Source organism: Engystomops pustulosus, chromosome 3, assembly GCF_040894005.1.
Source record: "Engystomops pustulosus chromosome 3, aEngPut4.maternal, whole genome shotgun sequence".
In the NCBI taxonomy this organism is placed as follows: Eukaryota; Metazoa; Chordata; class Amphibia; order Anura; family Leptodactylidae; genus Engystomops; species Engystomops pustulosus.
Window position 1 is genome coordinate 110,802,154 of NC_092413.1, and position 16,657 is coordinate 110,818,810.

General features: G+C 40.8%; 1 protein-coding gene across 2 annotated transcripts in view; it reads right to left on the minus strand.

The window, feature by feature from the left end:
• The window catches only part of LOC140121781 (uncharacterized), a 106,189-nt gene extending 91,622 nt beyond the window's left edge, over positions 1–14,567 (minus strand). For both annotated transcript variants that reach the window (XM_072141814.1, XM_072141813.1), the window contains exons 1-5: positions 14,465–14,567; positions 12,291–12,439; positions 4,953–5,025; positions 3,676–3,786; positions 60–173 (exon numbers count right to left, since the gene is read on the minus strand). In XM_072141814.1, the coding sequence (XP_071997915.1) occupies positions 60–173; positions 3,676–3,786; positions 4,953–5,025; positions 12,291–12,427 (435 nt within the window). In that variant the 5' untranslated portion in view covers positions 12,428–12,439; positions 14,465–14,567. The remainder of the gene's footprint in view (positions 1–59; positions 174–3,675; positions 3,787–4,952; positions 5,026–12,290; positions 12,440–14,464) is intronic.
• Positions 14,568–16,657: the final 2,090 nt, after the last annotated feature.

Below are 16,657 nucleotides of genomic sequence, written 5' to 3' on the forward strand. Positions count from 1 at the left end.
TAATTAAAAAAAGCTCAGAATCAAAAGTAGGAAATGAAAAATGTGTATTTGTCACCTACCTTGTAGTCAAGATAGCTCTGTTCCATGACGCTAATGTGACGACAGAATCTCTTCCACCTCAGCATGTGCAGGTATTTACTTCTGGCCAACTGGTGAACTCTGTCAGTGAAAAACTTTAACAGATATATATATGGATATTGTTAACTTCATCATTCACTTATATGAGAAATATGAAAAATATTGCCTCAAATACATTCGCACTGTTTTGTATCTTACACATGAATGTGTTGTACTGATTTGCTATAGAGAGGGGTGAGCTGTACTTACTCCAGACATGTGTGGAAAATGCTTATTTATCCTATGTTTTCTACCTTTATTAAAGTCTCTTATAACTTAAAGTGTAAGTGTCATTTGAAATAATATTTATCATTGTGTGGGGTGTTATAACCATTTTTTTAATACAGGGCTGCTCACCATTTTTGACACCCTGATTGTATTAGTGGCCCAAAGTAATGTAACAACGAAACACTGTTTGCAATTTCAAAGTAGAAAGAGAATAAACAGCATGTGTAGCAATACTTGGTTGCACACCCTTTGCAGTGACAGCCTTCAAACATGTCTTGTCGCTATCTATAAGTCTTTGGCACTTCTCAGCAGGTCTCCAACGGTTCCTTTGCAGTTTGTGCAAGCAGTTCAATGTTTGCAACATTTTTTCCCAATAGCAGGTTTCATCTCATTAAAACAGTACATTTGTTTCAACTATTCCTGTGTATACTTTGGGTCATTGCCTTGCTGGATGACCCATGATCTTTGACTTCAAACCAAGTTTTCTATCACTGGGTAGGACATTTGTTACTTCTCTGATTTCATGATTCCTGTGATATGGTCAAGCCCTTCAGTACCAGACACAGCAAAGCAACCCTACAACAATATGGATCCTCCAATATGCTTATCTGCTGCCTGTAAACAAACTGTAGCTTTGCATTGCTAAAAAGTTTTATTTTTGTTTCATCTGTCCATAGAGCATTTTTCCAGAAGGATTGAGGTTTGTCAAGGTACTCTTGGGCAAAGATCAGGCATTCTTTTTTATGTATTTTCTTCAGAAATGGCTTCCTCCTTGTCCTTTGACAAGGTAAAGCTCTGCATGGTTTAATGTGTGACATGGCCGGGTTATAGGGAGGGCTCCAAGGGCACTGGCTCACCTGCAATGTCTAACAGTCAGCTCACAGTCTATAAAATAAATAGTATCCAGAAAAGATGAAACTAAATATAAAACATGGAGGAGCCACTAACACGGCATACTCCCGTATAAGCCAGAAAGTCACAGAGTCAAGATTGTAAAATTAGTGCCCCGGAAGAAGCCTGAAGAGGCGAAACCTGGGTCGGGCAAGGTTTTTTGGCTTCTTATGCTTTTACTATATGCACGCTTTTAAATATGGAATGTGTGAGTATATACAATAAATACTATTTCACTTTGAACCTGGCAATCTGCACTATCCTTTCGCAACCTCCTGATGCAGGATTAAGAGTACACCGCGGACATGGCAACGAGACAAGGATTGTGCTTGAACCCACTAAAGGAGGACGATTGGTGGTGCAAGGAGTCGGAAATATCTTTTATTTCCAGTCTACGAGGAGGTGGTGAGAGGCTCTCGCCGTTGATAACAGCATAAGGAGTAGAGAACTAATTTTACAATCTTAGCTCACAGTCTATGGCTGCATGCACACGACGGTGCATGGGAGAGGAGGAGTGGGTGTGCGCTGCTCGCCCTTGCTCCTCTTCACAGATATACATGGTGCACGGCGCCGTTATACGGGGAGCGATAGGACATGTCCATTGCCGGCCTATGGGGGAGGTATATAAGACCACAAGCTTGCAGACGGATATACGTCCCCGACGGTCGTGTGAATGACGCCTATGGGAGCTATTCCCTGTGCTGCACGAGTGCCAGCCTCTCTGCCTCCAAGCTGTGATAGTGACTCACTAGCCTGCGCAGCTCACCTGTACTCAATCACATTCTGCATGCAGCTTCTCAGGAGATGCTCTGCATGAAGTGTGACAGTTGTCCCCCACTTCCTTAGTACCTAACACTGGTTGGCTGAATTTGTTGCCAGACAAGTCATAGCCAATCAGTGTTTGGTTTACTTCCTCACAGATCATTCAGTCTGACCTGCTAGAGGAGAATAGAGAAGTCTCAGGATAGCAGTGGTGCGTGGGATTGGCGTGGCGACTGGGATTAGTGGTCAATACTACTGCCACTGTGGCAGCTTGTCTAGCAGCTAGGCGAACACCACCGCAACAGCAGTTAGGTTAAGATGTCAGTAGGAGAAATAGTAATGTGTACCACTGTCTGGGGCCCAGGGGCCTCCACACATGTTAGTCCGGCCCTGGCGTGTGGTGTATGGTACTTGTTGAAACTATGACCCCAGACAGTTCCAGGTTGGCCTTCAGGTCTTTAGATGCCTGACATTGTGTTTTTTCCACTGTTCGCACCAACCTTCAAAGACGTCTCTTGACGATTTTCCTTTTTCCCCCATGTCTAGGAAGGTTCTTAACAGTTCAATAACTTCTTAATATTATTGCACACTGGGATAAAACTGGGATACCAAGGTGTATGGAGATGGTCTAATGCCTCTGGAAGTCTTGTGTCTGCTAATAATAACAGTTTTGATGTCCTCATGTATCTACTTTGTCCTCACCATTGTGACAAAGGAACAGGGCCTGCTGCCTGTCATGTGTTTTTTTTAAAGCAAATCAAATTGTGTCACTGCCATAGTTTTATTTTAGATTATTTCTCAGCATTGCTTTACTTGATTCATTTTCTTCAGGCAATATTCCACATTATGTACCTTAACTTCATGGATGCCAATAACTATGAGCAGGAATGTGTACCTTTCAAGAAATTCTGCTTAGTTTGCAAAAAAAATCATGCTGCAGAGGCCTCCCTTGATAACAGCTCTTATTTCTCTGTAGAGATCCATATTACAGAATGTATAGTGTATCAATGGAGGCCGACTACAAGGTCAGATCTAATTTCCCTGCATTTGTTTATATAACTCTGAATAGCAAGGGTAAGCCCTTTCTGCTCTCTGCCCAGCTATAGTATTTTATGAGCACTGCTCAGCACATCTTTCCTTATGCAGCTGAAAGTGAAAGCAATAGGGAAAGAAACAATTATGTTAGAAAATGGTATTCACAGAATACTTAGATCAGGAAGAGTTCAGAAATAGTTCCAACTCGCTGGTTAGAGCTGTTTAAACACATGAAAAAGGAGGCATTGTTTTTCATTTGCCACCTTGGAAAATGTATTTGCATATTTCCCAGAATCCACTAGTGGAGTATCAATGGCTATAAGTTTCCACACGCCTATAAGGTGGCCTTAATTGGCAAACTCTCCATAAGAAGAACTTTTACTCCCTGACCCTAAACACATGAACAGAAGCAATAAATCTGTCCTCTGCCAGGAATAGAGATCTTACATACTTCACTTATCCCCGTTGTCTGGGGTGCTGGTCTCCCCCTCAATCTTTGGACCCCATAGCAGCCGATATGGATGCTTTAGTGGTAGTTACATCCATGACTAAAAAATATTCAGTATATAGCTGGTATTAATGCATGTTGAGGGTGAATTCCATTTTAAAGTAAAAAATTCTTAGATCAGAAGACAATTTCACCTGATGTAATATCAGAGGCATATTTTCTGCAGTGTATTCTCTTTTTAGACAGGTCTCTAGTTCTTGTTGCATGACATCAGCCTGAATAGTAATTGGTATAGCTCCTGCCACCTTCAATGCAAATAAACAACACAATAGGTAAATAAATGTGGACGTAAAAGGTTATATATATATATATATATATATATATATATATATATATATATATATATTTATTAATTAAAACACACATTGTAATATTAAAATGGATAAGATAATACACTGCTATAATAAAAAAGGCTCTCATGAGGATGCCACATGAATGACATGCTGAATTTCTTGTGCTGTACTGCATAAGTGTCTCATTGTCGCCAGCCTGACTATCATAGTGATAACTTTCTGGGGTAAGAATTACACACATTCCAACCCTAAGAATTAGGGTTTTTGTGTGCAGATAGAGAAAAATGGAGTGAGGAAGTTTCGTTTTAATTATAAAGCTTTGGAGATAGTTGCTCAATGGTGTTCAGATAAAGGGGCACATCTACTAAGAATGTCGGAAACTGCAGTAGAACGCCCCCCTAATTTGTGTTGCATGATGCCTAGTGCAGCGTGCGCCACAATTGTGTCTCAGACACTTCTTAAATACCTGTGCAAGCAGTTTGCACGGAAAAGAACAGGGGCAAAGCCCTTAGTAAATGTGGGCCAATATGCTTGTACCAAGCAGGCAAGAAGTCAAGGGAGACCTTCCAAGTACATATGAGTACACAAAACTGTTAGAGACATCCCACTTTTATGGATGGCATAAAAGTTCTTATAATCATATCAATATAAACACAAATCATTATATCATGGTATTTCCTAACCTTAATCCAAGTAATTAATTTATTCATCCTATTAACTGAATAACCTGGCCATCTGTGACAGATCTAGCCATGAGGCTATTACAATCACCACAGATATATTAAATGTATTTTTTTACAGTAGATATAGGGCCATGACACTGTATCTGAATCTTTTTTTAGTTGGATTGGGAATTTAAAGTTTATGTTGGTCAATCATTACATTTTGTTTTGATTTCAAATAAAGTACAATATTCTAAAAAAAAAAACCTAATAATAAACCATATCCTGTGGGAGTTCACCTACATTCAATAGGCTGCACTAGAAAATCCTATAAGATTTCAAATATTCTTTGTGAAAAGTTTATCAAAATTTGCAAGCAGGAAAGATTCCATAATATATGAGCATTAGTTTAGAATCAGTACAGAATCTATGTTCTATTGTGGGTGCTTGTTTTACCTGTAGGCCTCTTTTCAAAATCATTTCTCTCTCATTCCTGTAATAAACAATGTCCTTTGGGATTGGTACGGAGCTAAAATATAAAACAATAGTCATTAATTAAGCTAAAAGATGATACAGTATTATTTAGTTACAAAATGAGATGTAAAACATAAAATAAATGAAGGCTATTATATAATTTATAAAAGTTTTATTATATTTTAATACATTTAAAAAAATAATTTAACAAAAAAATGTATTTGTTTCACTGTATCCTGAAACCAATATTTTTTTCATACTTTGGTGTATGAACCTGTGTAAGTTGTCATTTTTTTATGGGTCAAGAAGAATATTTTTTTTATTTTTGATATTTAGCATTTTAGGATACCTAATATATTGTAGAAACTCAAAGCTGCAATGGATCAATGCCCAACCACGTACTCTGCTCCAATGACAGTCAGGGGCAATACAGGCAGTCCCCGGGTAACGTACAAGATAGGTTCCATAGGTTTGTTCATAAGTTGAATTTGTATGTAAGTCGAAACTGTATATTTTATAATTGTAGATCCAGACAAAAAAATGTTTTGCCCCAGTGATAATTTGAGTTAAAAATTTTTTTGCTGTAATTGGACCAAGCATAATCAATAAAACTACATTACAGACACCTTACAGCTGTACATTGCAGTCTAGGACTATAGTAAAGCATCCAGAGAGCTTCACCAGAAGTCACAGGGGGCAGAAGGGTATGTCTTTAACTAGGGGTCATCAGTAAATTGTGTGTCCCGAAGTAGGGGACCGCCTGTAATCTGATCAAAGATGGATGGTTGTTAGCTCAATAATGTTGCAGACACCCAGTTTGTATGAAGAGGGCGTAACACTTTTTATACATCTGTCTACCTGTATTGTATGTGGTTTTAGGATTGAAGTGGCTAGTATTTCTTTTGGGGCTTAAACAATGTTTTAATGCAAAAAATTGTATTTTTAATTTTCTGTTACCATGTTTCTGGTATCAGATTAAAGATGATAATCTCATCAGGCCTGTGTTTCTGTGAGCTGCAGAAATAAATATATAGAGAGTTGTAGAAATGCTGGGAATTATATCTTTCCCAGCTGCCTGCATTCCAAAATATGATTTTACCTGTCCAAATTTCTGGTTCTCTACATCACAGAATCATAATCCTGGTTTAGTAAAGAAAAATATCTTCTTAAAATTGATACCATGGATCTAGCTGCTATATAACCCAATATATAGACATCTACAGTGACACCCTTCATCCAAACTCTGAGAATGACTTATCTCTGGCAAAAGATTATAGGTTTTAGCTCATTTTCATTTGACTTAGGAGGTACATGGACAAGATTTCACATAAAAGGGGTAATTTTTACTTCCAATTCGGCGCTGATGGAGGCGGCAGCGTAGTTGAGAGCTCTTGAGTATCTCCGCCGCGTACCCGCTCTGGCCAGTAACATAGAGCCTGCCGGCCACCTCAGACGGAGGAACTAGAACGGCGACAATAAGCCGTGCAGTGCATGGAGCATTACCCGCTCCATAATGGCCAGAAGCCTCCACAATCTCCCTGTAGGACAGAAGTTACAGCCAGCCCTGCACCCAAAAGGACTTGGGGGCATTGGTGGATGGTAAACTTAATTTTAGTGACCAGAGCCAGGCGGATGCTGCTTAAGCAAATAAAATCATGGGATGTATCAAGAGAGGAATTGATTCTCATGATAGGACATAGTTTTGCCCTTATCCAAATCCCTGGTCAGACCACACATGGAATATTGTGTACAGTTTTGGGCAGCAGTGTATAAAAGGGATATAGTAGAACCAGAACAGGTGCAGAGGAGAGCAACCAAGATTATTAGGGGAATGGGGGGACTAGAATACAATGACAGATTACAAAATGTTGGATTATTCAGTTTAGAAAAAAGACGACTGAGGGGAGACCTCATTACAATGTACAAATACCTGACTGGGCATGACAAGGATCTCTGCAAAGATCTTTTTATTCCTAGGCCTGAGACTAGGACAAGGGGGCATCCTCTACGCCGAGAGGAGAGGAGGTTCTACCATCAACATAGACACAGGTTCTTTATTGTAAGAGCAGTGAGACTATGGAACTCTCTGCTGCAGGAGGTTGTTACGGCAGACTCTATGTACATGTTCAAGAGAGGCCTGGAAGCCACCTCAACAGCAGTAGAAGTGGGAAAGCAGGAGGCACATCTAATGGCTGTGGAAGAACAGCTCCCGGGTCTCCAGCAGATGACGTAATAGGCAGCAGGTGGCCAGCGGAAAATGGATCAGTTCATGCAGATACTTTATGACGAGGAAGACTTGCAGCGAGCCCTTAAGGGGCAGGTGAATGGTGGGGCGGGCCCACCACATTGGACCATCATTAAAGGGGTATTCTCGTCTGGGCATTCACATTCAATTTCATTAATTTGCCATATATATACATTTCTTCAATTAGATGTTATTAAAAAATATTTACCTGTGTGAAGATAATTTATCATAAATTTAGTGACATGGTCCCTTAGAAACAAGACTGACTCCTTAGATATGGCCACCTAAGCTGGAGTGATTTCACATAGAAACAAAAGGTTTTTGTATATGTAATGTCCGGGAGCTACTGCAGGTCCCACAGCGGTCCTGTGGTAATGAACGCTGAATCCAGGAGGTCAGGCAGGACTTAATAGCACATCTCTAGCCATTGCTGCCAAAATGTGAGGTGCTAGTATCCGAGGAAGCTATCTCGTTTCTAAGGAACAACATGCTACGTTTATTAGAAATTATCTTCACAAAGGAACATTTTTTTAATAACATCCAATTGAAGAAATGTTTACATATGGCAAATTAATTAAATGAGATGTGAATGCCCAGATGGGAATAATAATTAAGGCGCCAAAGTGAAGACCAGGCGGATGGAAGCTCAAAGCAGGCGATAGCCAAGCACCTTAATCACGTGGACAAGCAGGACATACAGAGGGCCTATAGAAACCTGCGATCCCCACTCTACATCAAGGGCCCTAAGGTACTGCTCTTTCCGGACTTTTCTGTCAAGGTCACCAGGAGACGCAAGCAATTTAACCCTATCTGCTCAACACTGGTGACCCACAACACCCGCTTCCAACTGGCCTATCCGGCGACACTTTCCTTTAGAACAAAATATGGGACCCAGCTCAAATTTACTGATCCACTGGAGGCAGCTGCCTTTGTGGAACAACTACCTGATGATGCTTTCTCCAGCTATGTCAGACCAACACGGGTGTGTCAGCCCAGCAGATGGTGAAAGCGAAGAAGTTTGGGGATCCCCCCCCCCCCCCGGAATCGTGGAAGAGGGCAAGAGAAGGGCAAGGGCGGCCTAAGAGGGGAGGCACCAGAATGGACTATTGAAACCAAGCAGCACTTATGTCCTTTTCATAAAGTGAAGTTAGCTGCCATCGCAAGTTAGATGGCTTACACATTTGCAATTTCTAATGGGGGGAGTTAACGTGGCTGGCAGCCAGGAAAGGAGTTAGGGAGGGATCTGGCAATGCAAATCTAGAATGATGGGTCAAAGGCAGAGGCGTGAGAACCACTGATGAAGGCATAGTGAAAGAGGTAAATCTAGTGAAGAGGACTAGATTGGTTACAAGTTAGTTTTGGTTAAGGTTAGACATATTCCGGAATTGCTACACAGGTAGGAAAACCCCATTTTTCTTTACAGAAGGTACCTTCTACACCACAACTAGGAGATATAACAACTCCCTAGGTTACAGGCGATCCATAACAACAGGGTCCTCTACAAATAAGGGTGGTGTCATAGAACGTGAAGGGGCTGTAGGCCCCACAGAAGAGGTTGAAAACCAACATAGCACTGCTGCAAGAGACCCACTTGGGAGCAGATTATTTTGCTAGAATGTGTAAACGTGTGGTTTATGGGTCTCCAGCAGTGGACAGGAAAGCAGGAGTCCTGATACTGATCAACAAATTCCTATCATATAAAATACAGACGGTGACATGCGACACAGAGGGGAGATTAGTAACGGTAACACTGCAACTAGCCACTGAAGTCCTCAGCATATCTAGTGTGTATGCTACAAACACAGGCCAGAACACTTTCTTCCACTCTCTTAGGGATAGACTGAATGGCGACTCCACCCCCTGGAAACTAGTAGGAGGGGTGTTTAATGAAGTGCTGAATAAACTGGAAGACCGCGACAGGATAGGTAGGCCTCAGTGGGAGAACACAGAAAAGGGTGACTCCACTGTTCAAACAGGCAGTGGCCCTGGAGGACATCTGGCGACTGGACTATATCTTTCTTTCTTATCTCTTATTGTGGAAGGTTCAGTTGACACGACTTGAGGATTTGGTGATCTCCAATCATTCCCCTGCCCTTAGTGGATTTAGCAGATGTCTGCCCCAAGGGAGTGGACTATCTGTGGCAATTCTCCTAATTTCTCACACACGATGAGAGTTTTGTCAACTTAATGAAGGGATGGTGGTTGGAGTTCATAGAGGGCAATGGGCTCCATTGCCCTCTTTACTATACTCAGAGGCATATAATGGACCATGTCAAAGCATCAAAAAAGAAACCGAAGTGCAGTGTAAAAGATGAGTGAAACGGTGCGCAAAACATATGTTTTCGGGAGGCCATGCACAAGCAAGTGAGCCCGGCACTAGCTAGCCTATTCTTCAAATTAGTGCAGGGTACACCCCTTTCGACGCACTGAAACACGGCATATATTAAGTTAATTCCGAAAGAGGGGAAGAACCGATCTTGTTAATAAACGTGGATTTAAAGCTCATATCCAAAATATTTGCGAACACATGAGAAAGGGTCAATGCAGGGTTGCCCCTTTTTGCCACTCCTTTTTAACATAGTTCTGGAACCGATGGCCAGGCTATTGACGGAAACCCAACTATTTGAGGGGAAAAAGGTGGGCCACTCCTCATTGCGAGCAGCCCTATTTGCAGATGACATTGTCCTGTTTATGGCGGACTTGCAAGCGTAACTACCAAAACTTCTACAGCTATTCTCTGACTACAGAGAATTTTCGGGCTACCGCATAAACTGGGAGAAGTATGAAATCCTCTTTTTAGGGGGATCAAATCAGCAGGGCTCGCAAATATCCAGCTTTAGTGGTATCCCAGTAGCCTCCTCCTGGATCACCTATCTGGATATAAAAATAGGTTAAAACCCCAGATTCATTATATCACCTCTATTACACTCCCCTTTTTAACCGGATAGTGCAAGAACTGCAACAATGGCAGATGTTGCCCCTTTCACTATTGGGAAGAAACCAACTTGTAAAGATGATAAGTGTCTCTAAATTGCTGTAGCCCATGCAAACCATGCCGCTCCTATTAAAGCACAAGGACATCATGAATCTCAATAAGGAAGTGTCACACTTTCTGTGGTGGGGCAAAAGACCAGGTATAGGGCTTCCTAAGCTGACAATGATGAAGGAACAGGGTGGGAGGAACTTGCCTGATGTGAGGTGCTACAACTTGGCCTGTCTTACACACCATATACTGGACAGCAGTTGCTACTCAGACACGAAACTTGAATGAGACTCTTGCTCCCCTTGGGACCCTCACACTCTATTGCATGTCCAAATAGGTTCACTCCCACCTGAGATCAAAGCCTTAGTGATTTTTAGAGACACCATTTCAACCTGGAGAGCAGTTAGAAAGCTTATCATCTCCCATGGATGATGTCAAAGTATCTACCTTTATGGAATCAGCCAGGTTTCCCTCAGTAACGGAAGAGTAGATTGTTTGTGGAATGGAGAGAGAAAGGGATTCAGACAGTCAAAGATCTATTACACATGCGAGGACATAGATGGATGACAAATCTGGAACTGATAGAGATATATGAGTTGAGGGGAGACCAAACGGTGCAGTTTGCACAACTGACTAAATTTTATTTAGATACATTCCAAGATATGTCACTGGAAGTGGCAGACAACAACTGACATTGGAGAGAAAATCATCAAAGGCTGGCAGGCTGTTAGAAATATTGGGGCAGATTTATCAAGTGTCTGAAAGTCAGAATATTTCTAGTTGCATATGGCAACCAATCACAGCTCCCCTTTAAAATATTCATGAGCACTGGTAAAATGAAAGCTGAGCTGTGACTTTCAGACACTTGATAAATCTGCCCCAATGAGATCAATGAGAGATGGAGGGACACTCAATTTTGCATCATGCACAAGGCAGAATTTGCTTTCAACCTACCCCCATCCTCAGCACTCCCGGAGAGGATGGTGGCATGTCCTAAATGCCAGGAGCCAGGCACTGATCTATATCACGGACTCTGGGACTGCCCTCACTCCAAAGTGTTTTGGTCAGATATACAGGATATGGGCACTTTGTTGCAGGGAAGGGAGATCCCCAGAGATCCTATTAAATGCTTGTTCCACTATGATATTAGACAAGAGGATGAATCTTAATGTTTCATGTAGTCAGTTTGGTGGCAAAGCAATGCCTGTTACAGCACTGGTTGGATCCAAGGTTCCCTCCGGTGTCTAAAGTATTAGACCAGATGACACAACGCTTCCATCTGGATTGGAAGCAGAACACGCCAAGTCCAGGGGAAACTTTTGGGAAACTTTTTAAAAGATGGAAGGGCTTTTTGGTGCACCACATTTCTCCCCAACAATGGTACCTGGTGGAACCACACAGACACACACTGAGGAACTGGGGCCTACCCGGCTAGGGAATACTTGATGGAGCATTAAGACATTACTGATAGAGCAAGGTGGGAAGGACAGAATTAGGGGCTCAGGCCCAGGAGATAGCACTATTTGTATCTGACTAGTAGATTTTCAATAGTTATGATGTTGTGATTTTCTACCTGTGTACAATCCTCTGATTATGGGTCAAGACCCATGTACACTAACTTTATGTCATGAAACTGGAATATGTGAGCAATGTGATTTATGTAAAAACCGGCCTGCAAGCTGTATCTATGTTTTGTTTGTGTAAAATGTTATAAAATCCATTACTTTAATGTCAATCAACAAGACTGAACTAAGAAAAAACAATAAGCTTAGATGGTACATTTCTGGTGTTCACCTTTTAAGTGTTTTTATTCTTTTAATAAAGTGTATATTTATGGATATACGGCTTGTCTGTGCATTCTTTCTTATAATCAACAAGTGTTGATTGTTTCAAGTATCAGCCAACAGAATTTTATAAATTGCTCTGGATTAGAGAATGAGATGTAATGCAAGACCAATGGAAAATGAAAAGATATGTACTATAAAGTGATATATATATATATATATATATATATATATATATATATATATATATATATACATTTGTTTTAAACTATTTCCAATGCTTCAATAAAGATATTTGTCCCACCTACCTGTAGGCACGAGAAGGTGTGCCATGGAGTACTCCGTTCTCTTCTATCTCTGTTTTCAGTTCTGATAGCTGAGAACATAACTGCTTCTCTAGAAACTGGAGTTTATCACTTGATGAAATTCTGTACACCTCACTCATTATCAAAAGATACTGAAAGAGATACTCAACATTCAAACATACTAAATTAGGATCATAAAACCAGTGGTGGGGTTACATTTTGAACAACAGGTTCGCTAGGTTGTTGGAGAAGTCCTTTGTGTAGCACAACATGAGAAAAAAGTTATACCTTCTTTATTGTATTGTATAGTTAATAATGCACTTTATATTAACAAAACATATTTAAATGAATCTCTATGTATTCATGATGCTTTCATCTACATTATTTTAACTGTAACCTCCCAGCCTAGGCTTTAAATCATTTGGTATACTATGAATAAAATTGTTTATATATGCATCTTCACCGACTATTTAGTTATAGACTGATATGTATTCATTTAATGACATATACAGACCCAATAACATTACAGAAAAACTAAAATTGTTTGTTATTTGCATAGATCCAGAAACAGATACAGCACCAAAGCCAAGCTCACACTATAGATATAGTTCCATAACCATGCACAGCGCATTCTGTAATTACAGCTCCAAAATCAAGTACTGTATACACCAGAACTAATATAAAGGTTTGATTAAATACTTATTAGCTGTCATAATGTTTCCTGTAACAGGGCGAAGCTCTCTGCATTTGTGCAGCAGGTCCTGACCACAATGTGAAAACTGATATAATGTTGCCTTTACTATGCAAAAGTATCAGGTCTTGCTGCTGTGTTTCTAGAAACAAGTTGTACAATACTGCTTTTCTTTCTGTTGCTTAGGACCAGGTTCAAATTTAGTGGCAGAGCCCATGCATCCATAATGAATAGGATTTAAATATTATAGTGCAAAAGCTGCATAATACAATGCAAGAACTTGACTGTGGACTGACAAAATGAAGCCAACCAGAGAAACAGAATAACTAAAATAGCATGTGAGGTCTCCATACCAGGGGTGGGAAGAGGGGCAGGTGGTCGCCAATGGCGTCACCCTTGCCTCCCACCCTTTAAGACGCGCATACAGCTGATTGGACAGAGGCATCATAATGTTACCATTGCCTGCACCCGCTCTGTGACTTCGCCAACTGAGCAGTGGCTAGTAGCAGTGTCCCCATGCTGCCAGCTTTCTTTGTAAGAAGAAGTTGGGGAGCATAGGTAGGTGAGTATAGATTGTATCCTATTTTCTGATTTTGTGGGCTTTGGCAGACGATCCAATGTGTAAAGGGCCACCTGACTACCACCAAACTTTCTTTTGTGGAGACTACTTTCCTTTTCGTCCTGGGTGACGAGTGACTACTAGAAGATTCTTGCAGCTGTTCTCTATGCATTACACTTGAATGCTGATGAGAAGTCATGAGAGCCAATATCTATCTAATATTGCATTGTTTTGATTGGTAAAATATTGCAGTGTGTGCTATCTTATACTGGAAACCACAATGCAAAGGTGACTCCTATACAAATTATTACTAAAGCAGCCATTGCACAGTATGTATTCTGACTAGCTAACTAGACATGTTTAAGCTGTATCAACCTCAATCAGGGCTTTTATCTATGTTAAATGGAGATTACTGTAATTTGAGGGATATTTAATACAAATCAATAAATCCTTATAAATGAGATACTTATACTTTCCCTAGTACAAAGTGATACATACCGTTACACCAGTTATATTAGCTAAACAGGGTTTACAGAAAGCTACGTGAAAACGCTATGCCGCCTGTAGTTTCGGCCATCTAAGCCTATATATAAGGTCACATTGTGCATGTACATACATATAATAAGTTTCTGAATATGACGTTTTCAACTAACACTTTTTAAAAGGTGTTTTATTACAACATAACAGGTGTAAAATGTATCATTATGGCACATACTGATACACTTACTTTACTCAATTACAATAGGAAGCATCTTGTGATGATACTAGATTGGGGTCACAATTTAAGTCAATGCTACATGACATGTATCTTGCCTACCTATCATTGCTGTGCAGAAAAGTGAAAATCACAAGTGGTTAAGCAAACATATAAAAGTTAAATGCTGAAAGACTTTGATCATCTAACACAATCAGTTTAATGATACTTACCAGAGAGAATTCTTAGATTCCCCTTTACGCCGACTTCTAAGAGCTGTCTAAGAGATCCAAAGCAGTACACAGAGGAGTTAGCCTGAAGCTTGCAGTCTCCATGGCAGCCTATGTACACAGAGTACACAGCCCAGGAAGCAGCCAACACTCAATAGTACATTTTCCTCCATGTAATATTGCATGCCAGAAGAGGGTGCAGTTGATCATACCACCTCTGCTTTGAAAGAGTTTTAATGAATATGCTTGTGCTTTCCAGCATGAGAAAAGGAAAGTTGTGCATTAAGTGCTTTTCAAAAGGGTTATTCCTGTCTGGGCATTGCCATTTTATTTAATTCATCTACCATACACATACATTTCTTCAAATGGATGTTACAAAAAATGTTCCTGTGTGAAGACAATTTTCCATAAATAAAGCCATGTTGTCCCTTCAAAACAATACTGTTGTCCTTTGATACAACCACCTCTGCTGGAGTGATTGCACAAAGAAACAAATAGTTTTTGCATATTAAATGGCCGGGAGTTTCTGCATGTCTCATAGTTGCCTTGGCAACAAACGCTGAATTCAAGTGGTCAAACAGGGCTCAATAGTGCATGGATGGCCACTGTTGGTAGAGTGTGGTGGCGGTCGGATCCAAGGACAGATATTTAATTTCTATGGGACAACATGGCTACATTCATGGGAAATTACCTTCACACATTTCTCCCTATAAATCAATCCCTGACTTTCCAGAAGCCCTGAGACATGACTTAGAAAAACAGCAAAACCAGTAAGACTGTTCCAGAAGATTATTTAATGGTACCCTTTTGTGTCTGCTTACAAAACATTTGCCAGAGCTGCATGATGTAGAACAGGCTAGGATAGTCTATACTTTAGGTGGTTCAGGGGTTTTCACTCAGCTTTCTGTGACCTCTGAAAAGCAAATATACCTGGTGTAATGGTATGTATGACTTTGTATCAAGTAAAGATTTTCTACTTGAATGTTTGGCATTTCAAGCTGGAAAGGGGAGTCAGTGGGCCGTTCCTGTGAGATTACAATTGTAGCACTCCTAAGGTGCCCTTTAGGAATGTATTATTGTACCATTGAGTCAGACGGAAAGGTTGTCCCAGTTCTACCCCATTTGCGAAAGAAGTTCTAAGCCTGTTTTTCTTTGTGACATAGCGTTTCCAGTCTGTCCATTTTGACCACAAAACGCATTTGTGTGTTTACCTCTGCTAAAGTTGTAATATCTGGGGTCATCCAGTTTTTCATGATATAACGTTTGCCACCAGAAGGAATGCATGCTGATCGAGTCGCACTCGGGGTAAGTCATCTAGTGTCTCAACCCTATCTTCTGCATGAAAAATTTGAAGTACAGGGTCTAGTGGCAAGTCTACTCTCCAGAACCTGGAAATGTGTTGATTTATTGATTCCCAAAAGGCTTGTTCGCTCACATTGCCAGAGACGTGCCAAAAGGCCATGTGTGGTCACATCTCTCGGGATGTGCAGGTCTTCTTGGCAGGTTAAAGCTATAGTATCTGTGGTGTATAATTTTGAATAAGGTCTCTCTCCACTGGTCTCTCTCCACTAACCTTCTCCCACCCTTTAAGAATGCTGTCAGTGATTTCTCTATCAGGGAATTTGCGGGCCAAGCAACTGCCCACTTGCTGTGATGTTTTATTTAATATGGGTTTTTTAATATTCCAATATAGGGAAGACAAGGCTCACGTACTTTGGCTACTCCCTAGCAATGATGCGAATGAGGTTACAGAGGGTTCTCTTGTGATATCTCTGACTCTTGTGGATAGAAAATTATGTAGTTGGTGGTCCGCGAAAGTCACACATCCTGTTAATGAGCACTTGGTTGGAGTTCCTGTTCTGTGAGCCATCTGGGCTCTGAGTCATGTAGTAGGTTGCCTACTGTTTGTATCCCCCTTGCTTTCCAGGGGGTTGTGATACTTAGAGTATTACTAGAGTGTAAGAATGAACATCCATTGTGCAATGGGTAACAAGTGGAGAGACTAGCAAAGACACAGTTGGATTAGCCTGACAGCAACATAGAGTGGAGATTGAGGAGCCATTAATTGTGATGGTTAGGTCTGGTGGGAGGGATGCGTTAGGTGGAGGAAAGATTTTGAGTTGGGAGGAGGTGAAGGAGGATATGGCTGATATGGCTAAGCAAGAGTAGTGTAATTTTGCTTTGAAAGACGGTAGG